This window comes from Crinia signifera, chromosome 5, assembly GCF_055691185.1.
Source record: "Crinia signifera chromosome 5, ASM5569118v1, whole genome shotgun sequence".
Lineage (NCBI taxonomy): Eukaryota > Metazoa > Chordata > Amphibia > Anura > Myobatrachidae > Crinia > Crinia signifera.
This window is the reverse complement of record NC_139221.1, coordinates 90,920,608-90,946,454: the sequence shown is the minus strand read 5'-3', so window position 1 is coordinate 90,946,454 and position 25,847 is coordinate 90,920,608. Positions and strand designations below refer to the sequence as shown.

General features: G+C 42.3%; 1 protein-coding gene across 1 annotated transcript; it reads right to left on the bottom strand.

Annotated features, from left to right (window-relative positions):
* Window positions 1-1,111: 1,111 nt before the first annotated feature.
* TUBB6 (tubulin beta 6 class V) lies at window positions 1,112-11,525 on the bottom strand. The gene is made up of 4 exons (XM_083187673.1): window positions 11,229-11,525; window positions 7,179-7,287; window positions 3,825-3,935; window positions 1,112-2,655 (listed from the first exon to the last, which is right to left on the bottom strand). Exons 1-4 carry the CDS (start codon window positions 11,283-11,285, stop codon window positions 1,592-1,594), a joined length of 1,341 nt encoding a protein of 446 aa, XP_083043799.1. The 5' UTR covers window positions 11,286-11,525; the 3' UTR covers window positions 1,112-1,591.
* Window positions 11,526-25,847: the final 14,322 nt, after the last annotated feature.

Below are 25,847 nucleotides of genomic sequence, written 5' to 3'. Positions count from 1 at the left end.
CTAGGTGGCAATCCTATTCCCTAGAACAAAGAGAGTTTGCAGATCATAGATTCCTGCAAACTAGTGTTTCCCCAACTGCAAAAGAGCACTTCATTGCTTTACATGACTGGCACTATTAAAGAGTGGGTGTGAATGTTATTGTTTGTACATATATGTATTTTCTGCTGTATAAATGTTTCCCAGATAAAGAAAAAACATTAAATAATTTGCTTTCAGTATTTAGATTGTCAAATCAATGTGGTGACAAAATACATGTAGAAAATACTGTAAATTGAGTATTTGTGCTCTAATAACTCGTGAGCTCTCCTGGTCACCCTAAATACCACAACCAAGTCCTGACCATTTAGGACATGCAGTATAGACACAGTGCTTTGTCAGACAATAGGTGGAGCCTGAACAGATAGGGTGATCATGTCCATGCCCTGCTTTAGATGTTGTAGGACTAGTCTTACCACCGAATGCTATAAAGCAAGTTTCAAATTGGTTAATAAATGTTAAATGAACACAGTGAAGAAGCACTACATGCATATACAGTATCACTCAGCACCTTGTGTCACATGCAACCTGCACGTGATTTATAAACACACAGGTTTGCTGCTGCTTTTTAGTTTTCATTTCCCCTCACTGTGCTATATATGTGTATACAGCTGTCTAAGAATAACAAGTTGTAGTGCACTCAGGGGGCATTGACGGAGAGATAAGATTGGGTGTCTAAAACTTTGTAGCTCCAAATACTTATAGTAGACAAGTATACAAAGCTTTGTTAATGATTAGTGAGGTCATTTCCTCTTCTATACACACACACACACATCACTGTCGGGAGCAAAGTGTTTTTGATAAAACAGCAGAAAACCTGTACAGACATTACAATATTTTAGGAAGGGGGATGGCACAAAGCAGTGATCACAATAGAACAAAAAGAAAACCTTGTCAACCTTAATTTAGGTTCAGATGTGGTGGGTTCAACACTTCATATCCGCTTTATGATCCTATTGGGATATGAATATAGAGGGCCATTTTTCCTATGAAGACAGGCAGGGTTATAGAATTGTTAAGGCAGTTTGTTTAGCGGTATATTTTGTAGAATGTTGTTATCCACACACACAAATCACACGTGCCAATAGTTTTTTATTAAACCAGATCACTTTTGCAAAGCTCATCAATTTATCTGCATTCAATACAAAAGGTAATAAAACCTAGCTAACCTACAGTGCCAACTGTTTTCCCTGTAACTGACAATCATGAAACCCTGTCCACGGTTGAGTCTCCAATATCCAAAATGCTTGGGACCAGAAACATTTATGACGTTTTGGAATACCTGGCACTTTGGTATCCGGATGAGTCCAGCTCTGGTGGGGGTCAGACTAATACAAGGGAAAGTAGGGGTTGTTGGCTAGTGTTGGGGGGACAAATCAAAATGGCTGCCATTTTCCCAATCATAGCCTGCTAGATGAAATCAGGTAACATCATAGCTGCTTATAATATTACGGTTTTCAGACTATCTGATTAGGGAAACTCAACATGTAATGGTTACTACACAAAGCTACTACTGTTGTGTTTTTAGAAGATCAAGATCACCGGTAACTGTATTTCATTCATGGATTTCTTCTTCATCTTCTTCAAATGTCTCCTCATCATCATTGGCTGTAGCCTCTTGATACTGTTGGTATTCTGACACTAGATCATTCATGTTACTTTCAGCCTCTGTGAATTCCATCTCGTCCATCCCTTCCCCAGTAAACCAGTGTAGGAAAGCCTTTCTTCTGAACATAGCCGAAAACTGTTCTGAGATTCTCTTAAATATCTCTTGAATAGCTGTGCTGTTCCCAATGAATGTGGATGCCATTTTCAGACCCCTTGGTGGAATGTCACACACTGCCACCTTGACGTTATTGGGGATCCACTCTACAAAGTAACTGCTGTTTTTGTTTTGGACTGCTAGCATTTGCTCATCTACTTCCTTCATAGACATTGGACCTCTGAAGACCGTAGCCACAGTTAAATATCGTCCATGGCGTGGATCACAGGCTGCCATCATGTTCTTAGCATCAAACATCTGCTGGGTAAGTTCAGGCACTGTGAGTGCTCTGTATTGTTGGCTTCCCCTCGCAGTTAGTGGTGCGAAACCAGGCATGAAGAAATGAAGACGTGGGAATGGCACCATGTTTACAGCTAGTTTTCGAAGATCTGCATTCAGTTGGCCTGGAAACCGCAGTGAAGTGGTGACTCCACTCATTGTGGAAGATACTAGGTGGTTGAGATCTCCATAGGTAGGTGTGGTGAGTTTCAAGGTACGGAAGCAAATGTCATACAAAGCTTCATTGTCAATACAGTAGGTTTCATCTGTGTTTTCAACTAATTGGTGAACAGACAAGGTGGCATTGTACGGCTCTACAACGGTGTCAGAAACTTTAGGTGAAGGCATAACACTGAATGTGTTCATTATCCTGTCTGGATATTCTTCCCTTATTTTGCTTATGAGCAGTGTACCCATACCAGAACCTGTTCCTCCTCCGAGAGAGTGAGTAAGTTGGAATCCTTGCAGGCAGTCACAATGTTCACATTCCTTTCTGACTATATCCAGCACTGAATCTACCAGCTCTGCACCTTCTGTGTAATGTCCCTTTGCCCAGTTGTTCCCTGCTCCAGTTTGTCCTACAAGCAAAATAAAGTTCTTTAGACAAATTCTCAGTATTTAGAACAATGTCTTCTACACTAATTGTAAAAGGCACTATGAGATTTTCCATCATTTCTAAGATAATGGCTAAAATTTCGTAACAACTTCTATGGTGATGATCTTAATATCTACTGCATGCCTGATTCGGGTACATGGAAAAATAGCAATCACCAGTGTACACTGTGACCCATAATGCCAAACTTTATAGTATATGTTAATATTTTGCTTAAGAGTGGGATTATCCAAACACTCACAGCCCATGGGTGTAGGGTGACTGCCCACGTGCTACCAAAACATGTTTACCCATTCCCTCTGTACTTGGGGATGGCTTTATCCTGAACAGGAGAGTTATGGAATTTGAGATTTGAGATCTACAGTAAAGCACCAGTCCACATCATGTTGCTGATGCCTGGTGTGATTTATGTGGCTGTATTAAGAATAGTTTTTAATGTATTTCTATGTTACCATTGCATCTCAAAATGGTTCCGGGTGCTGGTTCCAAAATGTCAATATGGTTGCAATAGTCAACACATGAAAAGGTCAATATTCGTTGTTGTTTTTTAACTTTTTTTTTTTTTTTCCACTACGATGACTTGCTCATACTTTACGATTTTGAGAATAGTAGCGTGTGCTGAGCGGAGCGAGGCATCATGCTCGAAACATGGCTAACCTACACGTTACGCTAATTGGAAATGTATGTCAATATAGACACAAATAAACCTGTGAAACGCATGTTGACCATTTACATGTTTGACAATGTGGATCTAGTGCATGTCTACTTTTTTTTTTTTTTATATTATCTTTTTTGACCTAATTACTGTCAATATAATGACCCACACCCTCCTAATGCAACACAACTCAATAAGATTGAATTTATGAGGCTATTGGTGTCCAGTTAAAGACTAGAAGGACTTTTTATATATTATTGTGTACATCAAAGTCCCCTCTTATCACTCCAACTCATACTAGAACTAGAACGTATGAGTGAGATTTTGATTGTAAACCTCTGATTTGTGCATAGACATGGTGAATGTTCTGAAGAAGGCTCCTTTGTGTGATGGAACACTGACCACCAGGTACATTTTATGTATCTTCTGGAAGGTGTGTATATGTTGTCTTATTACACAAACCTATATACTGTACTTACCAAAAATAAAGTTGTCTGGTCTAAAGAGCTGTCCAAATGGGCCAGATCTGACACTATCCATGGTGCCCGGCTCCAGGTCCACCAGCACTGCTCTGGGCACATACTTCTGAGCTGTAAAGAGAGACCAGATGAGAAATATCCATTGTAACAGGACTGAAAAAATGTATACACAAAAAATATATATATATATATATATATATATATTTATATATTAAAGGAATAATATTGCATATGGTATTTAGTATATGCCTTTATATGAGGTGACCACAGGACCTATAGTTAGGGAAGGGACTAATACCCTTAGACCCCCTCTAATATTAAGCATGACAAGATCTTACTAAATATCTACTTCCTATCATCACTGCCTTTGTGTGCATTTATATGTTAATATTGTGCAAATCTGAATAAGAAAAAAAATCCATTCAAGAGCAAGTACAGTAGTATAAATGTTTCCTCACCTCCATTGTACTAAGCATGCAGAGTAAATACAGTGTATGGCATGAAATGTAAGCTACAAGCCTCATGTATTATTGGCTGATAGCATTTCATTTCCTGACTGGTTGCCAAAGAATAATGGTAGAAATGAATTTGAGCAACAATAGCTGAAAGTAGCTCTGACACATGACAACAGCACATAGAGCAGGTTAGCATACATTACCAACAATAAAATAAGTTGTTGAATGTTCATTTAATACCATATTGTATATAGACTGACAGATAATGGGCTTTACATTGTACACTGGCCACCACTTTTCTAATGCTTGCTCTTTTTTTTTTTTTTTTTTTTAAAGCATATTTGCCTGTGATGACATAGTATGTGTACTGTGCACAGACCAGTGCAAAAACAGTTCCATTTTTAGACTTGAAAATTACATTTCAGGCATACCAATGTTCCTGCATGCCACATGTAAACAGATCTGATTTTATTAGCAGGCCTGTCTTCTACTCACACACCATATATCTGTGGGAGGCGCACTTCTTATTTTGACCATTTGCAAAGAAACAATGATTATATGTATTCCTAGAGAAGGGTGTGAATTGAAAAGTCTACAGCAGGCATGTCCAAACTATGGCCCACCAGCTGTTGTGAAACTGCAAGTCCCATCATGCTGTGCCACAGTTTTGCTATTAGGTAATGCTAATATTATGGTAAGGCATGCTGGGATGTGTAGTTTCACATCTGGAGGGCCAACGTTGGACATGCCTGGTCTAGTGTGTCTGTGGAGAGTTCAGATGTGGACACTGACAAAAGTTACGCTGGAGGATTTTGGTATCTATGTCGAAATCAACTCCCAAGTGTTAAATGTACCCTCCCATGGCTGGCTTAATTTTATGGTTCCCAGTCATAACGTGGGGGGGGGGGGGAGGTCAAAGGGGGCAGCTGCCCCAAACCCCACCAATCTGAGGGGCCCAAAACAGCTTCTACCCCCCCCCCCCCCCCCCATAGCTGCCCGGCAACCCAGCGGGCTATGGAGGGAGCTACAGGCTCGCTGGGAGATGGTGCTACGTGAGGGCAGCTTTGCAGGTCTCGGTGCGACTACAGGTGACTCTGGCAGCTGTTACTTTCTGCACTAGCTGGAGAGGCTGCTGTATTTCCTGGCCCACCCAGCCAGACTGAACCAGTGTGTGAACAGTTTTGATAACTAGATCATATCTATTGTACATTATACATACAGATGCTTATGGCATTTACTGACCAGACGCAAGAAATATAAAGAGCATTTTCAGATCTGTATGATTAATTCAACTTTCTGTTGGAAGTGTTTAAAGTCTGTGTGTCTTTTAGAGGAGCCATCACTTTTTTCAGGGTCTACATATTGGTGCATGTGCCGCCTCATGCAGCCAGCACAGTGAGTGAGATACTGCACTTTATCATAAATCCTAGCATATGTGCATGGTTCCCATAGTGACAGCTGAAATCAAACCTAGCCCGTGTGGATCTCTTACCAGGAGTCACTCCTGGTAGAAGATCTGGAAATCATGCAGTACTAAACCAACATGTCAAGTGCAGAAGTAATGGCTTATTGTTCATTTAGCAATAATTAAAAAAGGAGATAATGCAGTAAGTGACGAGGCACAGTGATATGCCCCGGACAGTGTAAAGGCACAAACTGATATCTTGGGTACGAATTGTCAAGTGCCTTTAGTTGAAACTCATACACACCTGTTGTAGGTCCTCTTACTAAAGTTGGATACACGCTAGAACATTGGTTCTCAAACTTAATCCTCAGGACCCCACACGGGGCATGCTTTCCAGGTCACCCAGCCGATGCACTGTGCATCAACAACTGTAACATTTCCATACTGTGTGGGATCCTGAGGACTGAGAACCTTTGAGTGATGTGGGGCCAATTTTGCAATTACATTGCCTACATTGCTATGTGTGGATGATTACATGCTCCCATGGTTGCTAGGGGTGATGTGCTCCACATCAAAGCTAGCAATATTACTAATGATATTGTGTATGCTAATGTACACACAACACACAGGGCCAGATGCACTAAGCTTCAAAAGTGATAAACAGGCAGCCAATCAGCTCCTACCTGCCATGTCACAGACTGTGTTTGAAAAATGGCAGGCAGGAGCTGATTGATTGGTTGGTTGTTTATCACTCTCCATTGTATCACTGGCTCAAGTGTATTAGTTCCGATGTCGGAACGAATGCCCGTTGCTCAAGTGCGTTTTAATGCCTTTGGCTAGGCTGTGTAGAAGATACTACAATCCTTCTCTCCTTTAATCCTCCAGGAGAAACTCTATGGTTTGACTCAGGCTTCTATATAAATGACCCGGCTAACATTCTAGAAAGCCAGGTCAGCCTGCTAATAGCAATCACTGCCATCCCCCTGGCAGGGGGCAGACAGGTGCGAGGCAGACAGCAGCTCAGTATGCCATCAGCTGTTCCTCTCCTGTGCAAACCATGTGAAGGGGGAACATTTTGGTGGTGCAATTGTTTGTATTCAATAAAGGAGAAGTGACAGACCTCCATAAACAAGTGTGTACCTTATATAACCATATTCATGTAACCTTTTTAGGTCATGTTTATTTAAACACAGAATGTATGAAACAATCTAGAATCAATGTGATCACTATTAAGGTGTATGCCTGTACATATTAGCTCTATATTCAAGGTGCAATAGCAGATAACTATAGGTTGTTTAGAAATTGTGTATCAGCCCACATGAGTTTTGACACACATGGAATTTCTCTATACGAATAAGTAATGAATGAATAAATAATCAATGGTGCACTATATACAGTATGGTCACTGTGATACAGACAGAAGCAATCATACCAATCCCCCTAACTCTATCTGCCCAGGCCATATCGTGACTGATTCCCTGCTGATGCACTCACAGGATGATTCATTGTAGTACACGTTAATCCTCTCGAGCTGTAGAGCTGAATCACCGACATAACTTCCTGCTGGATCAATGCCATGCTCATCACTGATCACTTCCCAAAACTGGTGAGGAAGAACAATTGGAAGAGAGAGAGAGAGAGAAAACATCCATGTTAGTGCATGAGGAGACCATTTCTATATAACTTCTACAGTAACTTTACATCACATGGGATACTATAGAGTGTGTGTGTGTGTGTGTGTGTGTGTGTGTGTATATATAGATATATATATATATATATATAATAAAAACTGTAACATGGAGAATTACTGTATCAATGCTGTGTGTGATATGTATTCTTTAGGCATATCTACCATATCAATGCTTTTTTGTCATAACCTATACATGTAAAATGGAGGAACTAGTGCCATTGACATACTTAATAAATAAACCAGGTCATACATTAAAATGAAAACAATACAATAAGGTACACACTTATGAATGTTGGTGATACTTTTCACTGCCTGAAATTGAGGCGGAGGGGCAGTTCCACTGTCTTTCGTCATACGACTCCATTCATACTAATCAGGGTGACTAATGTGACAGATGAGAAAACATAGAATTCCTTCCGTTTCTCATTTCAAAACCATAACTGTACATAAACATCCAACTAGTCGCTATACAAATAAAATAATAATAGTCCATCACTGGGAGACTACTGCACTGCTCCAAGCATCCTAAGGATCAGCTGTATAGCCTGCAGGACACGCTGGCTGGCATTACACCAGTGAAACTGAGGTACTGAATATGTAACGACAGAGCGGGTGCTCCCTGTAAGATTGCACTGGTAACACCCCTGCACATGCACAGAGTTCTAGAGGCTTCTCTGCATGCGCACAGTAAAATCATTGCAATGTGGGGTCAGAAGATGTCCATCCCCAGTACAGCCTTGCTAGAAATACATGAGAACCATAAATGAGGCATAACAAAGTTATCTATACTCATCTGGTAATTTAATGGCAGATCCGGATGTGATATTTGGAACCACAGACAAATGTGGAGCCCTAGCTAGTGTTGTTAGTGTGAGGTGGGTGCACAGCAGCTGGTGGCATTCCTGGCATAGCAGTGGCACCCAGGACACTCCCTGCTCTGAATGCTGCTGGATGGGGACATTGTGGGGGCTTTTCAGGATTCCAGGAGGATGAGTGAGACATTTGCCTGATACAAGCACACTGCCCAAACACTTCCTGACAGCTTGATGTCTATACAGAAAAACAGCCCTCAACCCTCACAATAACTCTAGAAAGTGCAGATTATAAGTATAAGGTTTTAAATGCCCAGTATTACATACATCTATCTCCATGCCAGGATCCTTCATTGCTCATATTTTTCCTGCATAGATTTTATTAGCGGTAGAGGCTTCTATATGGCACTTATGTATTATATAGCTTTTCTTCTGGACTTGTAACTTGGTGGGACTGCTATGCTATTACTGGTGCCTGTCCTTGTGTTTCCCTACTATGTCCCTATAGATTATTAGCTTGCAGCAGGGCCCTCTAACCTCCAAGGGGGAGATTCTCTAAGCTAAAAAGGCTGTAAAAACCCCGTTATCAGGATTTTTACCGCATTTTGGGATGCTGTAAGCATCTCCCGGCGGGGGGCATCGCCAGAAAAATCTGGCGATGCCCCAAAGAAGCCATTGGGCTTCTACCGCATCCCAACGCCGCCCCGCACGGACCCCCGCCGCCCCGCATCGCCCCCTCACCTGTGTCCGGGCAGCACAGAGCGGTGCTGCCCGGACCTGTGACCTCCTCCCTGCACTGATCCTCTTCCGGGTGCAGGGGGGAGGAGAGCCTGGCGCAGCAGCAGCAGCACCGGGTGTGGGAGGGAGGGGGGAGCCGCCGGGACCTGCTGGGACCCGGCGACTCTCACCGCAAAGGACAGCTCTTAACGCAAGAGCTGTCCTTTTGCTATAATTATCGCATATGTTAGAACATATACAATAATTATAAATGCGATGGGTGGCGAAGGGGGGTGGAGATTCTTAGAGAAACTCCCCCCAAGTCTGTCTGTTGTTACCCAGTTTGTTTTATCACTGTCTACTATTGTAAAGCGCAACGGAATCTGCTGTGCTATATAAGAAACTGTTAATAAATAAATAAATATGTAAAAAGAAATTGCCACATATTGGCAACTAACCTACAAGACAGGGTTGGAAGGTGAACACAATCAATGGTAAGGTCAACAGTCAAAAGGTCGACAAGAGATTAAACTTTTTTTTGTCCCGAATGTTGACATAGTCAACATGGACATCTAAGTGTACCGCATCCCCTCCCATGGCACGCTACACTAGCCATGCGCTGTTCTCGGCACACTATTTTATTATCCCACTATGCCGTAGTGAATGGAAGGTCATGAAATACTGCCTGTCAGCATGTCGGCTCAAAGAAAAAACTCATGTCAACCTTGCCATTGTTGACCTAGTCCCATGTCTACTCCAGCTGTGAACTATACAAATATACAGGTCGGATAACTTTACCTGCTGTGAGACTCCTCATCAAATGCTAACAGCAATGTAAGCACAATATAAAATAAAATAACAGAGCAGATATGGAAGTGTTTCAGGAACACCCTGTGGTATGAAACATGAATGTGTATTCAAGACCCCTTAATATCACTTGCTGTACATCATGTGCATCCCTAGTTGGGATTAGGACGGGTATAGGCGCAGATCCAGTAATACTTTATCTTTATATTCATACATTGTAGTAATTGTTTGTAACAAAAGATACTGCTGCAAAATGTCTGTAACAATTTGTTTATTCTTTTTTGTGTACTAACTAGTGATTATTGCAGACTGTCCTACACAACGGAAATATATCTATGTTGCACATTTATTGTATGTCATGCTTAAATAAAGAAAAATATTGTTTAAAAAAAAAAAATAACAGTAAGATGTATAAAGATGTATGAACATATACACAGCAACGAAAATATGTCAAATATACTATTTTTTTTTTCTTCTGAAAACCTTAAATACACAACCCACACAATCTGGCTAGATCACAGGTTCTCAAAGTTGGTCCTCAGGACCCCACATAGTGCATGTTTTGCAGGTCTCCTCGCAGAATCAAGTGAAATAATTTGTTCTACCTGTGGATTTTTTCAAATGTGTCACTCAGTACTGAGTGCATCTGCTGGGTGACCTGGAAAACAGGTACTTATGTAATATCTGGGCTCCCATTTTTCTTATGAGACCGCGTCCCCTCGCCACGCTTCGGGCACGGAGGCTCGCTGCGCTCGCCACACTATATAAAATCAACTCCATGCGTAGTTGGATAGTAGGGGTATGAAAAAATGGGGTGCATTTAACATGGGAGCCCAGATAATACATAAGTACCGGAAAACATGAACTGTGTGGGGTCCTGAGGACCGAGTTTGAGAACCACTGGGCTAGATTGATATTTCCATTAGCACATCCATATTTGTCAGATATGCCCTGCACATGACACTGATGTCATTAGAGTTTATCTAGGGTCACAGAAGCCATTACAGTCAGGCCACTGTGACTCTACAGCATGGTCTTTGCCCCCTACCCTAATTGTATGTGTAAGTTGAATGTATATAATAAAATGAAAAAAAAAAAGAAAGAAAGAAAACATGTCATGGAGCAAAGTGCATCCACTTGGCCAGGGTGCAGCGACGATCATACATCGGAATGTCTGCTCCTGGGAGACGTGCAGCTTGCCCTGTGCCTTGTATGGACACTTCTAGCATTCTGCACATCAGGGACAGGAAACTTGTGGCTTAAAGAATGGATGCCGGTGCTGCTGACACACCCAATAGACGAGTTTCCCAAATCACTGTACAGTACTGCACCCTCCCGGGTACTTACTACACTACTTGCTCATTACAAGTATTATACGGCTTATAAATCTACTTAAGTGTACATAGATATATAAGGATATATAGATACACCAAATGCATCCCCTCAGACACACGTTCGGGGTCACCGCACACTTGTCATGACTTGTGTAGAGCCAGATGTCCTGCATGTGTACTGTACCTTGGTCCCGATCTGATTGCCGCACTGACCGGCCTGGATGTGGACGATCTCCCTCATGTCTCCAACTGGCTCCTGAGTCTAGTCCGCTGGGCTGTGTGTGCGTGTGGGGATGATGATGTGTGACTACTGTGGAAGTGGGTGATGAGTGCACTCAGTCAGTGTGACTGACCCGCCCACCAGCAGCAGCAGCGCTCACACATTGCCCAGCCCGGGGACAGCCTATTGGGCTGGATCACAGTGGCAATGGAATGGCCCCTGGCAAACAAGTCAGAGCAATGGGCGGGGACGGAGGCGGGCGGCAGGGTCTATCTGGTCTCTCGGCGGCGGTCACTGTACTTGTTTTTTTTTTTTTTATGCAAACAATTTTTATTTAGAGTTCATACATCCTCAAAATGTTACAATGTAATGCACTGTCAGAAAAAAAGGAGAAACAATAATAAACGATAAGAAAAATAATTACATTGTGTTATTTCCAGAATGAGGACATTGCAATATCAAATAGAACATAAAAACACTAGGATTATCTCTCACATGTAGCAAAAAAAAGGGTACTTGTGTATTTTGGCGGCGCCCATCACATCGCATACCATAACGCATGCGATGGTATGCGATGCGACGCGATTTCGTTGAAAAGTGTGCGATGGCATACAATTCTCAAATTGTATGCCATTGTACATGGCATACAATGCCATACGATGCGATGCGATTAAACATTGTATAAGCACCCCAATGGGTGCTTATACAATGTTAAGCACCCCAATGGGTGCTTATACAATGTTAAGCACCCTAATGGGTGCTTACAATGTTAAATGCACCCCCACGCCACCCCCCCACTATAAACGTGAACCCGAAGCGTGGCGAGCGCAGCGAGCCCGCGAGGGGCGGCAGAACGCGTCCTCCGACCTTTTCATACCCCCACTATCCACGTCGGCATGGAGTTGAGAATAGAATAGTGTGGCGAGCCACCGAGCCCGAAGCGTGGCGAGCGCAGCGAGCCTCGCGAGGGGACGCGGATACCTGTGAAGCCCGCGAAGGGACGCGTTTACCTGTGAAGGTATCCGCGTCCCCTCGCGGGGCTCGCTGCGCTCGCCACACTATTCTATTCTCAACTCCACGTCGACGTGGATAGTGGGGGTATGAAAAGGTCGCAGTGAGCCCCGCAAGGGGACGCGGATACCTGTGAAGCCCGCGAAGGGACGCGTTTACCTGTGAAGGTATCCGCGTCCCCTCACGGGCTCGCTGCGCTCGCCACGCTTCGGGTTCACGTTTATAGTGGGGGGGGGGGGGTGGCGTGGGGGTGCATTTAACATTGTAAGCACCCATTAGGGTGCTCAAAAGCACCCTTTAGGGTGCTTATACGATTTTTCATCACATAGGGGGTCAAAATCGCGTTGCATCGCATGCCATCGGGTACATGGCATGCGATGCGATGCGACGTGTTCATCGCACGATGCTCAAATCGGGCGCCGCTAAAATACACAAGTACCAAAAAAAGATACATACTGTGTGATTATGCGAAAGTTATCATATATATATATATATATATATATATATATATACACCTTGACAAAGGGGTATCCAGTCCCCGAAATGTCGGTCACCTCTAATAAACACATTGTTAAGTCCACGGAGGGAGGGAGGGAGGGAGGGAGGGAGGGGGGGAGGAGAGAGAGAGAGAGAGAGAGAGAGAGAGAGAGAGAGAGAGAGAGAGAGAGAGAGAGAGAGAGAGAGAGAGAGAGAGAGAGAGAGAGAGAGAGAGAGAGAGAGAGAGAGAGAGAGAGAAAGAAAGAAAGAAAGAAAGAGATTCCGCATCCACTTACTGATCTTCAGCTACTGAGTGCCAGGTCCAGGTATGTGAGATGATATATATAGAAGTCAAGACCAGCAACATCAGATTTACTTTAAAAAAAGATTGTATTCAAGCATATATAAAGTGCAGAGTGACAATCTACAAAGGCCGGGATGTATCAATATTCGCGGGTGTAAGGTGCAGTTACCGTTTATTTATTGTGGTTGTTTCGCCGCCGTTTTGCGGGTCTGTCCGTGTCATGTATTATTTTTTTCACTTTTCTAATATGTTGCGTAATCGGCGGCCTCCTCCGGATAGTTATCAGGGTTTTTTTTTTCCTTTCTGCGCATGCGCAATGTAGTTTGATTTTCCTGTCATGCGCAATCCACAAATCCACAAAGGATGCAGGGGGACGCACATGTATATTTTTAAAAATATTCAACAAATATATACTAAAATATATTTATATATTTCTGTTCTTAAAATTGCATGCTCTGCACCATAATAAGCCTCACACCTTATCCTACATCCTACACACCAAACCCTAACATGCCTCATACCTCGCCCTCTGGTGCCTCCCACCTCCAGCAAAACTGCCTCTCCCATCCCACCCTCTGGTGCCTCTACCTCCACCCAAAGTGCCTCCCATCCCACCATCTTGCCCCTCCCACCTCACCTTCTGGTGCCTCCCAACTCCTCTGACCCAACAATATATTATATAAACAATAAAATTACCTTATATATTTAATTTAATATGGCACAACAGTGTATAACGCCACAAAGACTTGGCGAACAAAACCAGGGATGATCATTGCGCTACGAATGTTAATACATTCCACAGCGCATCACCTTGCATTGAACACAATGCAAATGTTAGCCGCACCGGAAACTCTGCGATACTTGAAACCGGCTGAGTTTTTTGTCTTCAAAATTGCGAAACTTTATTAATACATTAAGCGAGGGCACTGCGGATGCGAAAACGGGATGTCAGCGCAGCGGTAAGCATTGATACATCCCGGCCAAAAAGAGGAGTCCATTCAAAAATAGATTCAATAAAGTGCATAGGTATACTTAGCAACAATTAGAGTCATGGTCCTCCTCCACAAAGGTCATTTGCACGACGGCCGTTTCGGTGCGAATGAGCACCTTAGTCATGTGTTGAAGACCTGTGGACAAGCCAGGTTATTTATGCCAGATATGGGGAAACGTGATTGGTGGACAAAAAACGCCCACAGGTGAACCGCGGCAAAGAGAGATTCTCAAATGCCGGTAACCTGGAGACCGGAAGTGCCGCTACGCACATCCGGTAACAGCGTCATGACGTCACCCCGCCGGAAGCCACTGTCCGCATCAGCCGACACCGGATCACATGGATTTCTCGGTTACGGAGTGGTAACCATGACAACCATAAACAATAATCCCAAAAATGCTCTATAGAAAAACTGGGCTATTTTAATGGGTAATTAATGGATAAAGCCAAGAGGCGCCTCAGTTTAAATGGACAATATATAGAGATGGTTTATGTGGATGGAAAAAAACAGGAAAAGGATGGAAAAATACGGTCCCCTACTGGCATAAACATACATATGTGGAAAACACAACAAGACAGAAAAATTGAAAAAGTGTTAGAAAAATCTTATGAAAAAAAGTTTAAACAATATAGTATATAAAAAATAAGGTACTGACAAACAGTATTGATGCACTGAAAAAATGATCCTGCCAACCAACTATGTTTATAGAAAACAGTTAAGGGATAGTTCCTCATTGAGACCATGCAGAGCCATAGAGTGTAGTCTATGGATCCACATACACTCTTTTTGTAAGAGTAACTTATCTCTATCCCCTCCATGCCTCAGTGGTGGGATATGGTCTATCGGCATGAAGCTAAAATCACGAAGAGTATGATTTTTATGGAAGAAATATCTCGCCACTGGAGGAGTGTTACAGTCAATGCTTTTCAGTGCCTTTTTTAAGGATGACCTGTGTTGGTTTATGCACTCTTTGAGGAGGCGGATAGTCTTGCCAACATATACCATTTTGCATGGACATATAATGATGTATATAACGTAGCGAGTCTTGCAAGTCAGATAAAAACGAATGTTGTAGCTTTTTCCATGAGCAGGATCAGTAAAGATATTTCCTGAACATATAAACTGACAGTTGACACATCCGTGGCATTTAGTGACCCCCGGTCTTGCAGTCAACCAGGTTTGGTTCTTGGTGGCCCCAATGTCAGATTTCGCTACAATGTCTCTGGTATTGTTGCTCCTCTTGTAACAAAATAACGGTATGTTAGAGCAAACAGGTCCGACACGTTCGTCACTCTGCACTATATGCCAGTGTTTTAAAATGGTGTTGCGTATATGCTTGGAAGCAATGGAGAAAGTAGTGGAAAAGATGAGTCTCTCCCCTTGTTTGTCTTTGTTTCTTTTAGTAAGAGATTGTTCTCTCGGCAAGTTTTTGCAGTGTGTAACAGCATCGTCAATTTCTGTTGGATTATAGCCCCTCTCAATAAATCGCGACCCCATTTCTTCCAAGGCTGATGCCAATTCCTCTTCTTCTGATGTCACCCGAACAACCCTCAAAAGTTGAGATAAAGGGAGTCCATGTTTGAGGGGAAGTGGGTGAAAACTGTCTGCCATAAGGATCGTATTTTTGTCTGTCTCCTTTCTGTAAATTCTTGTAGACAATGTATTCGATTTAATGAAGACAGACATATCCAAATAGTTAATCATGGTCTCACTATAGGCTAGAGTGAACCTAATGGTTATTGGCAAGGCATTCAATGCATCAATAAATTCGGTCAAGTGCTCGACTCCCCCAGTCCACACTAAAAATAAATCATTGATATATCGAACGTAAAAGTGGATAAATCGTGAATAAATGGGATGTGACATGATATGTTCAATCTCGTAAATATACATAAAGAGGTTGGCATATGAGGGGGCCATGTTGGACCCCATAGCCGTCCCTCTCAACTGCAAATAAAAAGAATTCTGAAAAAGAAAATAATTCTTCTTCAAAATAAAATCTAGCAGCAATAACAGAAATTCAATAACAGGACCCTGGTAGTGTGGACTGGAGGAAATCGATACCCTTACCGCCTCTATACCCTCTTTGTGCATGATGTTCGTGTAGAGGCTTGTAATGTCGAGGGTGACCAACAAGCAATTAGCAGGTAAAGTGCCAAGTGCATTGATTTTCAAGATAAAATCAGTGGTGTCTTTCACAAAATACTTCATATTCTGTACAATCGGCTGAAGCCAGAAGTCGATATATTGTGACACCGGCTGACAGAGCGAGCCACAGGACGAGATTATAGGACGCCCTGCTGGGTTGACCAAAGTTTTGTGCACCTTGGGAAGTACATATATCAAGGGTAACCTGGGGTGGCTTTGTGTCAAAAAGAAAGCAGTGGGCTCGTCAATCCATCTGTTGTTAAGTCCTAGTTGAATAATGGCATCTAACTCTTTTTTGTATGGGTAAGTGGGGTCATATAATAGCATTTTATAGCAGGCTTTGTCTGCAAGTTGCCTGTTAATTTCTCCCACATAATCATCCTTATTAAGTAAGACAATCCCGCCCCCCTTATCGGAGGGACGGATGATGATGTCATTATTGTCTTTAAGAGCCATATTCTCCTCCCTGGTAAGATTTGAGAATGATACCTTGTGGTGATTCATAAAGGGAATTACATCTCTTCTAACCAGATTGATAAACGTCTCAATCTGGGGGTTGTTACCAGGTGGGTCAAAGGTACTTTTGGGTTTGAAATTAACAGGATCTACAGTAGTGGTTTCTCGATCAACAAAATAATCTTTCAATTTAAGCAGATGGTGGAACTTAAAGAGTTCCACTTCAAAATCAAAAGGATCCTGCTTATATGTTTTCACAAATGACAACCCTTTAGATAATACCGCCATTTCTGATGGTGTGGGCATGTAAACTGAAAGATTAAATATCACTGCTTCCCTTTGTTGTCCTTGCCCATTCTTTTTCCGGGGTTTGTGCTTGACCCCTCCCCTTCGGCAAGGCTTGGCCCTTTGTATTTGCTTCTGGTTACCGTCCCCTTCTGAAAAGGGTGTCTCTGTGAGTTGGAATCACTATCTGAAGTATGAGAGTCGATATCAGTGAAATTCCTATTGGCACGAACCCTGCGTGATTTGTTGGTCACCCTCCAAGGGGTTATAGTGTCTCCCCCTTGTAGCCAATCATACACTCTGAGCTCTTTATAGTCTTCTTTCACTGCCCTATATTTGTTTTTCTTAAAGGACAGTAACTCAGCATGAAATTGGCTCAAGTTATTCTCAATTTTATTGAGCCAATCCTGAGAGGTGTCAGCCCTAAGAACATCTAAACCTGATGATTCACACAATTCAATTTCTCTATCCAGAAGAATCAAATCAGCATTGACCTGTTCAATAACTAAAATCATTAGCTGGAAAGAACAATCATTCAATATTTGACACCACTGTGTACAAAGAGTAGCATTCGATCTCCCTAAAGTCGGTTGGTTTCGTATGCGGAAACCGCGCAGGATGAGCTTATCCTTGTAATACTGGGATAGGGTTAAGCCATGTAGGCTCAATTCAGTCCTCCTCCTCTTTAATTTAATCAGATCTGAAGAAATCTCCGCTGGACTGTCCACATCAAAAGCCAATGATGTAGTGTCATCAAATAGTATTCTTGAAATGTCTTTATTATCAAAAAGTTTTATATTGGTCAGGTCACTGGTTGGATTCATAACGTGTCCACACACTGTACGATCCAATGCTAAATCCAAAAAATAGAACAAAGAAAAAAGATGAAAAAAGAAAAATAGAAAAAGATCGAAAAAATATTTACATGCGGTGGTGCTGGATACCATATAGGTTACGTATAGAGATTCAAAGATATTCCGCACCCACTTACTGATCTTCAGCTACCGAGTGCCAGGTCCAGGTATGTGAGATGATATATATAGAAGTCAAGACCAGCAACATCAGATTTACTTTAAAAAAAGATTGTATTCAAGCATATATAAAGTGCAGAGTGACAATCTACAAAAAGAGGAGTCCATTCAAAAATAGATTCAATAAAGTGCATAGGTATACTTAGCAACAATTAGAGTCATGGTCCTCCTCCACAAAGGTCATTTGCACGACGGCCGTTTCGGTGCCAATGAGCACCTTAGTCATGTGCTGAAGACCTGTGGACAAGCCAGGTTATTAATGCCAGATATGGGGAAACGTGATTGGTGGACAAAAAATGCCCACAGGTGAACCGCGGCAAAGAGAGATTCTCAAATGCCGGTAACCTGGAGACCGGAAGTGCCGCTACGCACATCAGGTAACAGCGTCATGACGTCACCCCGCCGGAAGCCACTGTCCGCATCAGCCGACGCCGGATCACGTGGATTTCTCGGTTACGGAGTGGTAACCATGACAACCATAAACAATAATCCAAAAAATGCTCTATAGAAAAACTGGGGCTATTTTAATGTTTCCCCATATCTGGCATAAATAACCTGGCTTGTCCACAGGTCTTCAGCACATGACTAAGGTGCCCACACCCTCAGAAATGGCGGTATTATCTAAAGGGTTGTCATTTGTGAAAACATATAAGCAGGATCCTTTTGATTTTGAAGTGGAACTCTTAAAGTTCCACCGTCTGCTTAAATTGAAAGATTATTTTGTTGATCGAGAAACCACTACTGTAGATCCTGTTAAGTTCAAACCCAAAAGTACCTTTGACCCACCTGGTAACAACCCCCAGATTGAGACGTTTATCAATCTGGTTAGAAGAGATATAATTCCCTTTATGAATCACCAAAAGGTATCATTCTCAAATCTTACCAGGGAGGAGAATATGGCTCTTAAATCTCTTAAAGACAATAATGACATCATCATCCGTCCCTCCGATAAGGGGGGCGGGATTGTCTTACTTAATAAGGATGATTATGTGGGAGAAATTAACAGGCAACTTGCAGACAAAGCCTGCTATAAAATGCTATTATATGACCCCACTTACCCATACAAAAAAGAGTTAGATGCCATTATTCAACTAGGACTTAACAACAGATGGATTGACGAGCCCACTGCTTTCTTTTTGACACAAAGCCACCCCAGGTTACCCTTGATATATGTACTTCCCAAGGTGCACAAAACTTTGGTCAACCCAGCAGGGCTTCCTATAATCTCTTCCTGTGGCTCGCTCTGTCAGCCGGTGTCACAATATATCGACTTCTGGCTTCAGCCGATTGTACAGAATATGAAGTATTTTGTGAAAGACACCACTGATTTTATCTTGAAAATCAATGCACTTGGCACTTTACCTGCTAATTGCTTGTTGGTCACCCTCAACATTACAAGCCTCTACACGAACATCATGCACAAAGAGGGTATAGAGGCGGTAAGGGTATTGATTTCCTCCAGTCCACACTACCAGGGTCCTGTTATTGAATTTCTGTTACTGCTGCTAGATTTTATTTTGAAGAAGAATTATTTTCTTTTTCAGAATTCTTTTTATTTGCAGTTGAGAGGGACGGCTATGGGGTCCAACATGGCCCCCTCATATGCCAACCTCTTTATGTATATTTACGAGATTGAACATATCATGTCACATCCCATTTATTCACGATTTATCCACTTTTACGTTCGATATATCAATGATTTATTTTTAGTGTGGACTGGGGGAGTCGAGCACTTGACCGAATTTATTGATGCATTAAATGCCTTGCCAACAACCATTAGGTTCACTCTAGCCTATAGTGAGACCATGATTAACTATTTGGATATGTCTGTCTTCATTAAATCGAATACATTGTCTACAAGAATTTACAGAAAGGAGACAGACAAAAATACGATCCTTATGGCAGACAGTTTTCACCCACTTCCCCTCAAACATGGACTCCCTTTATCTCAACTTTTGAGGGTTGTTCGGGTGACATCAGAAGAAGAGGAATTGGCATCAGCTTTGGAAGAAATGGGGTCGCAATTTATTGAGAGGGGATATAATCCAACAGAAATTAACGATGCTGTTACACACTGCAAAAACTTGCAGAGAGAACAATCTCTTACTAAAAGAAACAAAGACGAACAAGGGGAGAGACTCATCTTTTCCACTACTTTCTCCATTGCTTCCAAGCATATACGCAACACCATTTTAAAACACTGGCATATAGTGCAGAGTGACGAACGTGTCGGACCTGTTTGCTCTAACATACCGTTATTTTGTTACAAGAGGAGCAACAATACCAGAGACATTGTAGCGAAATCTGACATTGGGGCCACCAAGACTCACTACGTTATATACGTCATTATATGTCCATGCAAAATGGTATATGTTGGCAAGACTATCCGCCTCCTCAAAGAGCGCATAAACCAACACAGGTCGTCCTTAAAAAAGGCACTGAAAAGCATTGACTGTAACACTCCTCCAGTGGCGAGACATTTCTTCCATAAAAAGCATACTCTTCGTGATTTTAGCTTCATGCCGATAGACCATATCCCACCACTCAGGCATGGAGGGGATAGAGATAAGTTACTCTTACAAAAAGAGTGTATGTGGATCCATAGACTACACTCTATGGCTCCGCATGGTCTCAATGAGGAACTATCCCTCAACTGTTTTCTATAAACATGGTTGGTTGGCAGGACCATTTTTTCAGTGCATCAATACCGTTTGTCAGTACCTTATTTTTCATATACTATATTGTTTAAACTTCATAAGATTTTTTTAACATTTTTTCAATTTTTCTGTCTTGTTGTGTTTTCTACATATGTATGTTTATGCCAGTAGGGGACCGTATTTTTCCATCCTTTTCCTGTTTTTTCCATCTCTATATATTGTCCTCTTGGCTTTATCCATTAATTACCCATTAAAATAGCCCAGTTTATCTATAGAGCATTTTTTGGATTATTGTTTATGGTTGTCATGGTTACCACTCCGTAACCGAGAAATCCATGTGATCCGGCGTCGGCTGATGCGGACAGTGGCTTCCGGCGGGGGTGACGTCATGACGCTGTTACCGGATGTGCGTAGCGGCACTTGCGGTCTCCAGGTTACCAGCATTTGAGAATTTCTCTTTGCCGCGGTTCACCTGTGGGCATTTTTTGTCCACCAATCACGTTTCCCCATATCTGGCATAAGAAACCTGGCTTGTCCACAGGTCTTCAGCACATGACTAAGGTGCTCATTGGGACCGAAACGGCCGTCGTGCAAATGACCTTTGTGGAGGAGGACCATGACTCTAATTGTTGCTAAGTATACCTATGCACTTTATTGAATCTATTTTTGAATGGACTCCTCTTTTTGTAGATTGTCACTCTGCACTTTATATATGCTTGAATACAATCTTTTTTTAAAGTAAATCTGATGCTGCTGGTCTTGACTTATATATATATATATATATATATATATATATAACATCAAAAGGAAGAGAGAAAGAAGAAGGTAAAAAGGCAGGGACAATGGGGCAGAAAAGGGAGGGGAGGAGTTGTGCCCATGGACGCCTATGCCTCTGAGACCTGTGTCTGTGTAACCAATTGGGAGTAATCTGCAGATTCCTTAAAAGTGATCCAACCCAGCCACGTCGCAGTGAAAGACTGGGAGGGGTCTTTCAAGAAAGATGTCAGGTCCTCCATTGACATGTATAGATCTACTCTACGAAACCAGTGTGATATAGGGGGTGGTGTCGCAGACCTCCAATGGCAAGGGATAACAGCCCTAGCCACATTCAATAGATGTTTAAGTAAAGATTTCTTAAATTGAGAAATCGGAATATCTGTAAGATTGAGCAGCCAAAACTCCGGGGTAAAAGGCAATGAGGAATTAGTGATCTTTTCTGTAATTCTATGCACCTGGTTCTAATATTCTTGGATGTGAGGACACACCCACCATATATGTAATGGGGTACCCGAAGACTGACCACATCTCCAACAGAGGTCCGGTACAGTATTGTTTATTTTATGTAATATGGATGGACATTTATACCAACGGGACAGTACCTTATACTGGGTCTTAAATGTCTGAACCGAGGAAGAGGAGACAGAAATAAATTTAAATATTTGCAACCACTGGTCCTCCGACAGGTCCCGCCCTAACTCCCTGTGCCAAGCCATGGTGAAACCGGGCATCCAGCCGGGGAGGCAATTTAGGCATATTTGATAGAGTTTAGAAATTAAATGTTTTGGGGGTTCCTGAGAGAGAAAAAGTGACTCGAAAGGAGTTTGTTCCCAGGGTTGAGTACACTTGGGCAGCGAGGCAACATAGTGTCTGATTTGAAGGTAAAACCAAAAGAGACTCGCCAGTACACCAGTTTCCTTTCGCAAATCCTCAAAGGAACGTAATCCAGATCCATCCACTAACTGACCCAGATAAGACATGTCAACAGAGAATCGACTACAGAGATTTCGCAAATCAAATCCCGGGAGAAATTCGGGGTTATTAACGAATGGTGTAAGAAGTGATGTGCCAGGGTTAAAGTACTGGAGATGTTTATACTTGCTCCAACACACGAGTGTTGGAGTCAAGGTTGGATGTTGCACTGTCGGGGTCTTCCGGAGCCAGGGAATGACTCGGGGAGGTATACCTGATGAGTGGCCTTCAATGGTTGGCCATTGTTTAAATTGAACGGGCCGAGACATCTCTACCACTCTAGTTATGTGGACCGAATGATAATAGTCAATAAAGTAGGGGGGCTGAAGACCTCCCCTTTCTTTGCTCTGAATCAAGATCTTTTGAGAGAGCCCGATTAGCCCAGACAAATTTACCCACCAGGCCTTGCAACTCTCTGAAAAAGGAGAAGGTTATCGTGATTGGAAGTGCTTGAAGCAAATACAAAACCTTAGGGAGGATATTCATCTTTATCGTGTTGATCCTTCCTAGCCAAGACAGTTTCAGTGTGGACCATTTTAAGAAAGAGGCTTTGAAGCTAGCAAGCAAGGGCACGAAGTTAAGTTAAAAAAAGGTCCGTATTGTCTCGAATTAATAAAGTCCCTAAATATTTAATGTGTGCTGACTGCCATTGAAAAGGGAAAGCTCCTTTAAGAGCTTCCACCTGATCAATTGGGGCCGATACGTTTAGTGCGTCAGATTTAGTGAAATTAATTTTAAAATTGGACAAATATGCAAACCTTTCAAATTCCTTCATGAGAGACGGCAGAGATGTAGTAGGACTAGAGATGAAGGCCAATAGGTCATCAGCGTATAGAGCAAGCTTGTGTTCATTCCTACCAACTTCCACTCCCTTAATATTTTCATTCATTCGTATTGCACGTAGTGCCTCCATGCATAATACAAAAATTAAAGGTGACAATGGACAACCCTGGCGCGTGCCATTCCGAATGCTTAAGGAATCAGAAAGTTCGCCATTTACCCGGATACGTGCTGAGGGAGAGATATATAACGCCAAAATGGAATGGAGACATCTCGGGCCCAAACCAATATGTTCAAGGAGGGTCTCCATAAAAGTCCAATTTACCCTATCAAAGGCCTTCTCCGCATCGGTGGACAGGAGGACCACGTGAGCCCCACGAGCTTTGTGCAATGAATTAGGTCAATCACTTTGGTTGTGTTATCTTTAGCTTCTCTTCCTGCGACAAAGCCCACCTGGTCCCCATGCACCAACCCAGTCAGGAGTGACGGTCATTACACAATGGTCACGAGGATTGAATGGGGACAGTATGCAGCACTCAGGAGGCAGGGCTGACAGGTACAGTACACAGCAAGCAAAGGAGGGAAAAGACTCTCTCTTTGTTGGGGCACTCTTTGGTTGAGATTACAAGACTGTAATCTATATAAACATAAATAGGAATATGTTTGCAGGTATTGTCAGTAAGTTTGTATATAGTGACACAAGTTATTTGAGATTATGTAGATTGAGATGCCACTCTTCAGAGAAAGTTTCCGAAGTGGGGCCAGTGTCAATCGGATGGGGTACGCTGGTATAGGTGCTAGTAACACGTGGGAGGATGGGGTGGATTGATCCAACCCAGAGTATGATTGTTTTTAAAAATTAGCTTTTATTAGGTTTTAATTAAAATAAACACTAGACAAAAACGTTTTTTGAGCGCTCACACACACACATGTAACATATATAGAGTCACACTGACTCATTGGTGCCCGGTGGGCATTAGATCCCCTAGTTCAGCAACACAAACTCTTTGGCTCAAGGCGGCGGGTATATATCAATATTGGACCCGTATGGTTCTAGAAATGGCCCTCCGAGTGAATATTATCTGGAGCCTATAAGAGCAGCCAACTATAACTAAACACTCTGCCCAGAGGGTGATAATTCCCCTGCAGAATTTCTCTGCCTAAGGGTATAATGTCGTTTTATCCTGAGCAGGAGAAACTAGTGGGTTAAAAAAGGGTCGCCTTGATGAGTCGGGGTCGTATCTATTGGAATTTACTAGGGTCCACTATTCCAGAAACACAGACCGTCAGTCTTAGAACAGAAAATGCATGATTCTTACAGATCGATAATTCTAGTTCTACAACTGTTATCACAGTGTATCAACTCTGAGGTTGTACTGTAACAGTTACTAACCCAACATTGTATCTAAGGGGTAGCAATCCTTTGCAGAAATTATCCACCTGTGGGTAATGGCCTGTTCTGGGAGAGAGGGAATGTGAACTGCCAAAATGGCCCCCCTAATTAGTTGCCAAAAAGAGATAGTATATATTAGAATTTGAGTAGATTCCACTAGCTCTGGAATCTTTGATTTTCAGCAGCACTTTTCAGTATTTTCTGCTACAAATTATCAAGTGCAATTAGTTAACAACATTTTTCAGTATTCATTGTAGCAATCTGTTTAGTGCAATTCATCAACAGTATATTTGCCCTCAAGCCGACCACATATGCATTTTTAGTACAGATTACTGTCAATTCAGCTAGCGGCTGACATGTGAGTGGGTTTACTCTGTACTATCACAGTCTATTTTACACATTTACTAGACAATGATGCTTGCAGTCAGGCCAGTCGCCAAATGATTAGTTTCAACAAAGACTGAGTGCTATTTTCGCAAGCAGCTGTTGTGTCGACATTGTTATACTGTGCTATTGACGGAAACAAATTCAATACAGACAAACCTTCCAGTGTCAACGGTATCTTGTCCGTCAAGTCGGCAGTCAGATGGGTACTTTTGATAACGATTGGTGAAATTTTCAACAAAAGACTTGGTGCTGTTTTTGTGCAAACAGCTCCTGTGTCGACAATTTGTACTGTGCTGTTGACAGAATCAAATTCTGCCCAGGCAAACAATCTAGTATCGATAGTATGTAATAGATTTTAACACAGCCTTAAGTGCTGTTTCTGCAGGCGGCTACGGTGTCGACATTTTATACTGTGTTGTTGACAGGGTCAGATTCAGTATAGATGAACAACCTAATGTTAACGGTATGTTGGCCGTCAGGTCAAGTGTCTGGTGAATACTTTAAATAAAGATTGGTGGAGTTTCAACAGAGACTTGATGCTGTTCTTTGCAAACAGCTATGGTGTCGACAATTTATCCTGCGCTGTTGACAGAATCACATTCAGTACAGAAAAACAATCTCAACAGTATATTGGCCGTCAAGTCGGCAATCAGGTAAGTACTTTCAGTAAGAATTAATATTATTTGAATTCACTGTGATTTACTGCTGATCTAATGTCAACACTGCTGATGTGCACAGGTATTTTAATTTCATCTATAGGTAATGGTACAGATGCTCCCGCGGTGTAGTTGGATAGGGATTGGGGATGTTGGGGTAGGGGGGGTTGGCAAGAGGAAGAAGAGAAAGTGGAATAGCAAAGGGGAGAGAAAGGGCAGGTGGGGATCGGGGATCTGACTTAACCCTATGGGTATGG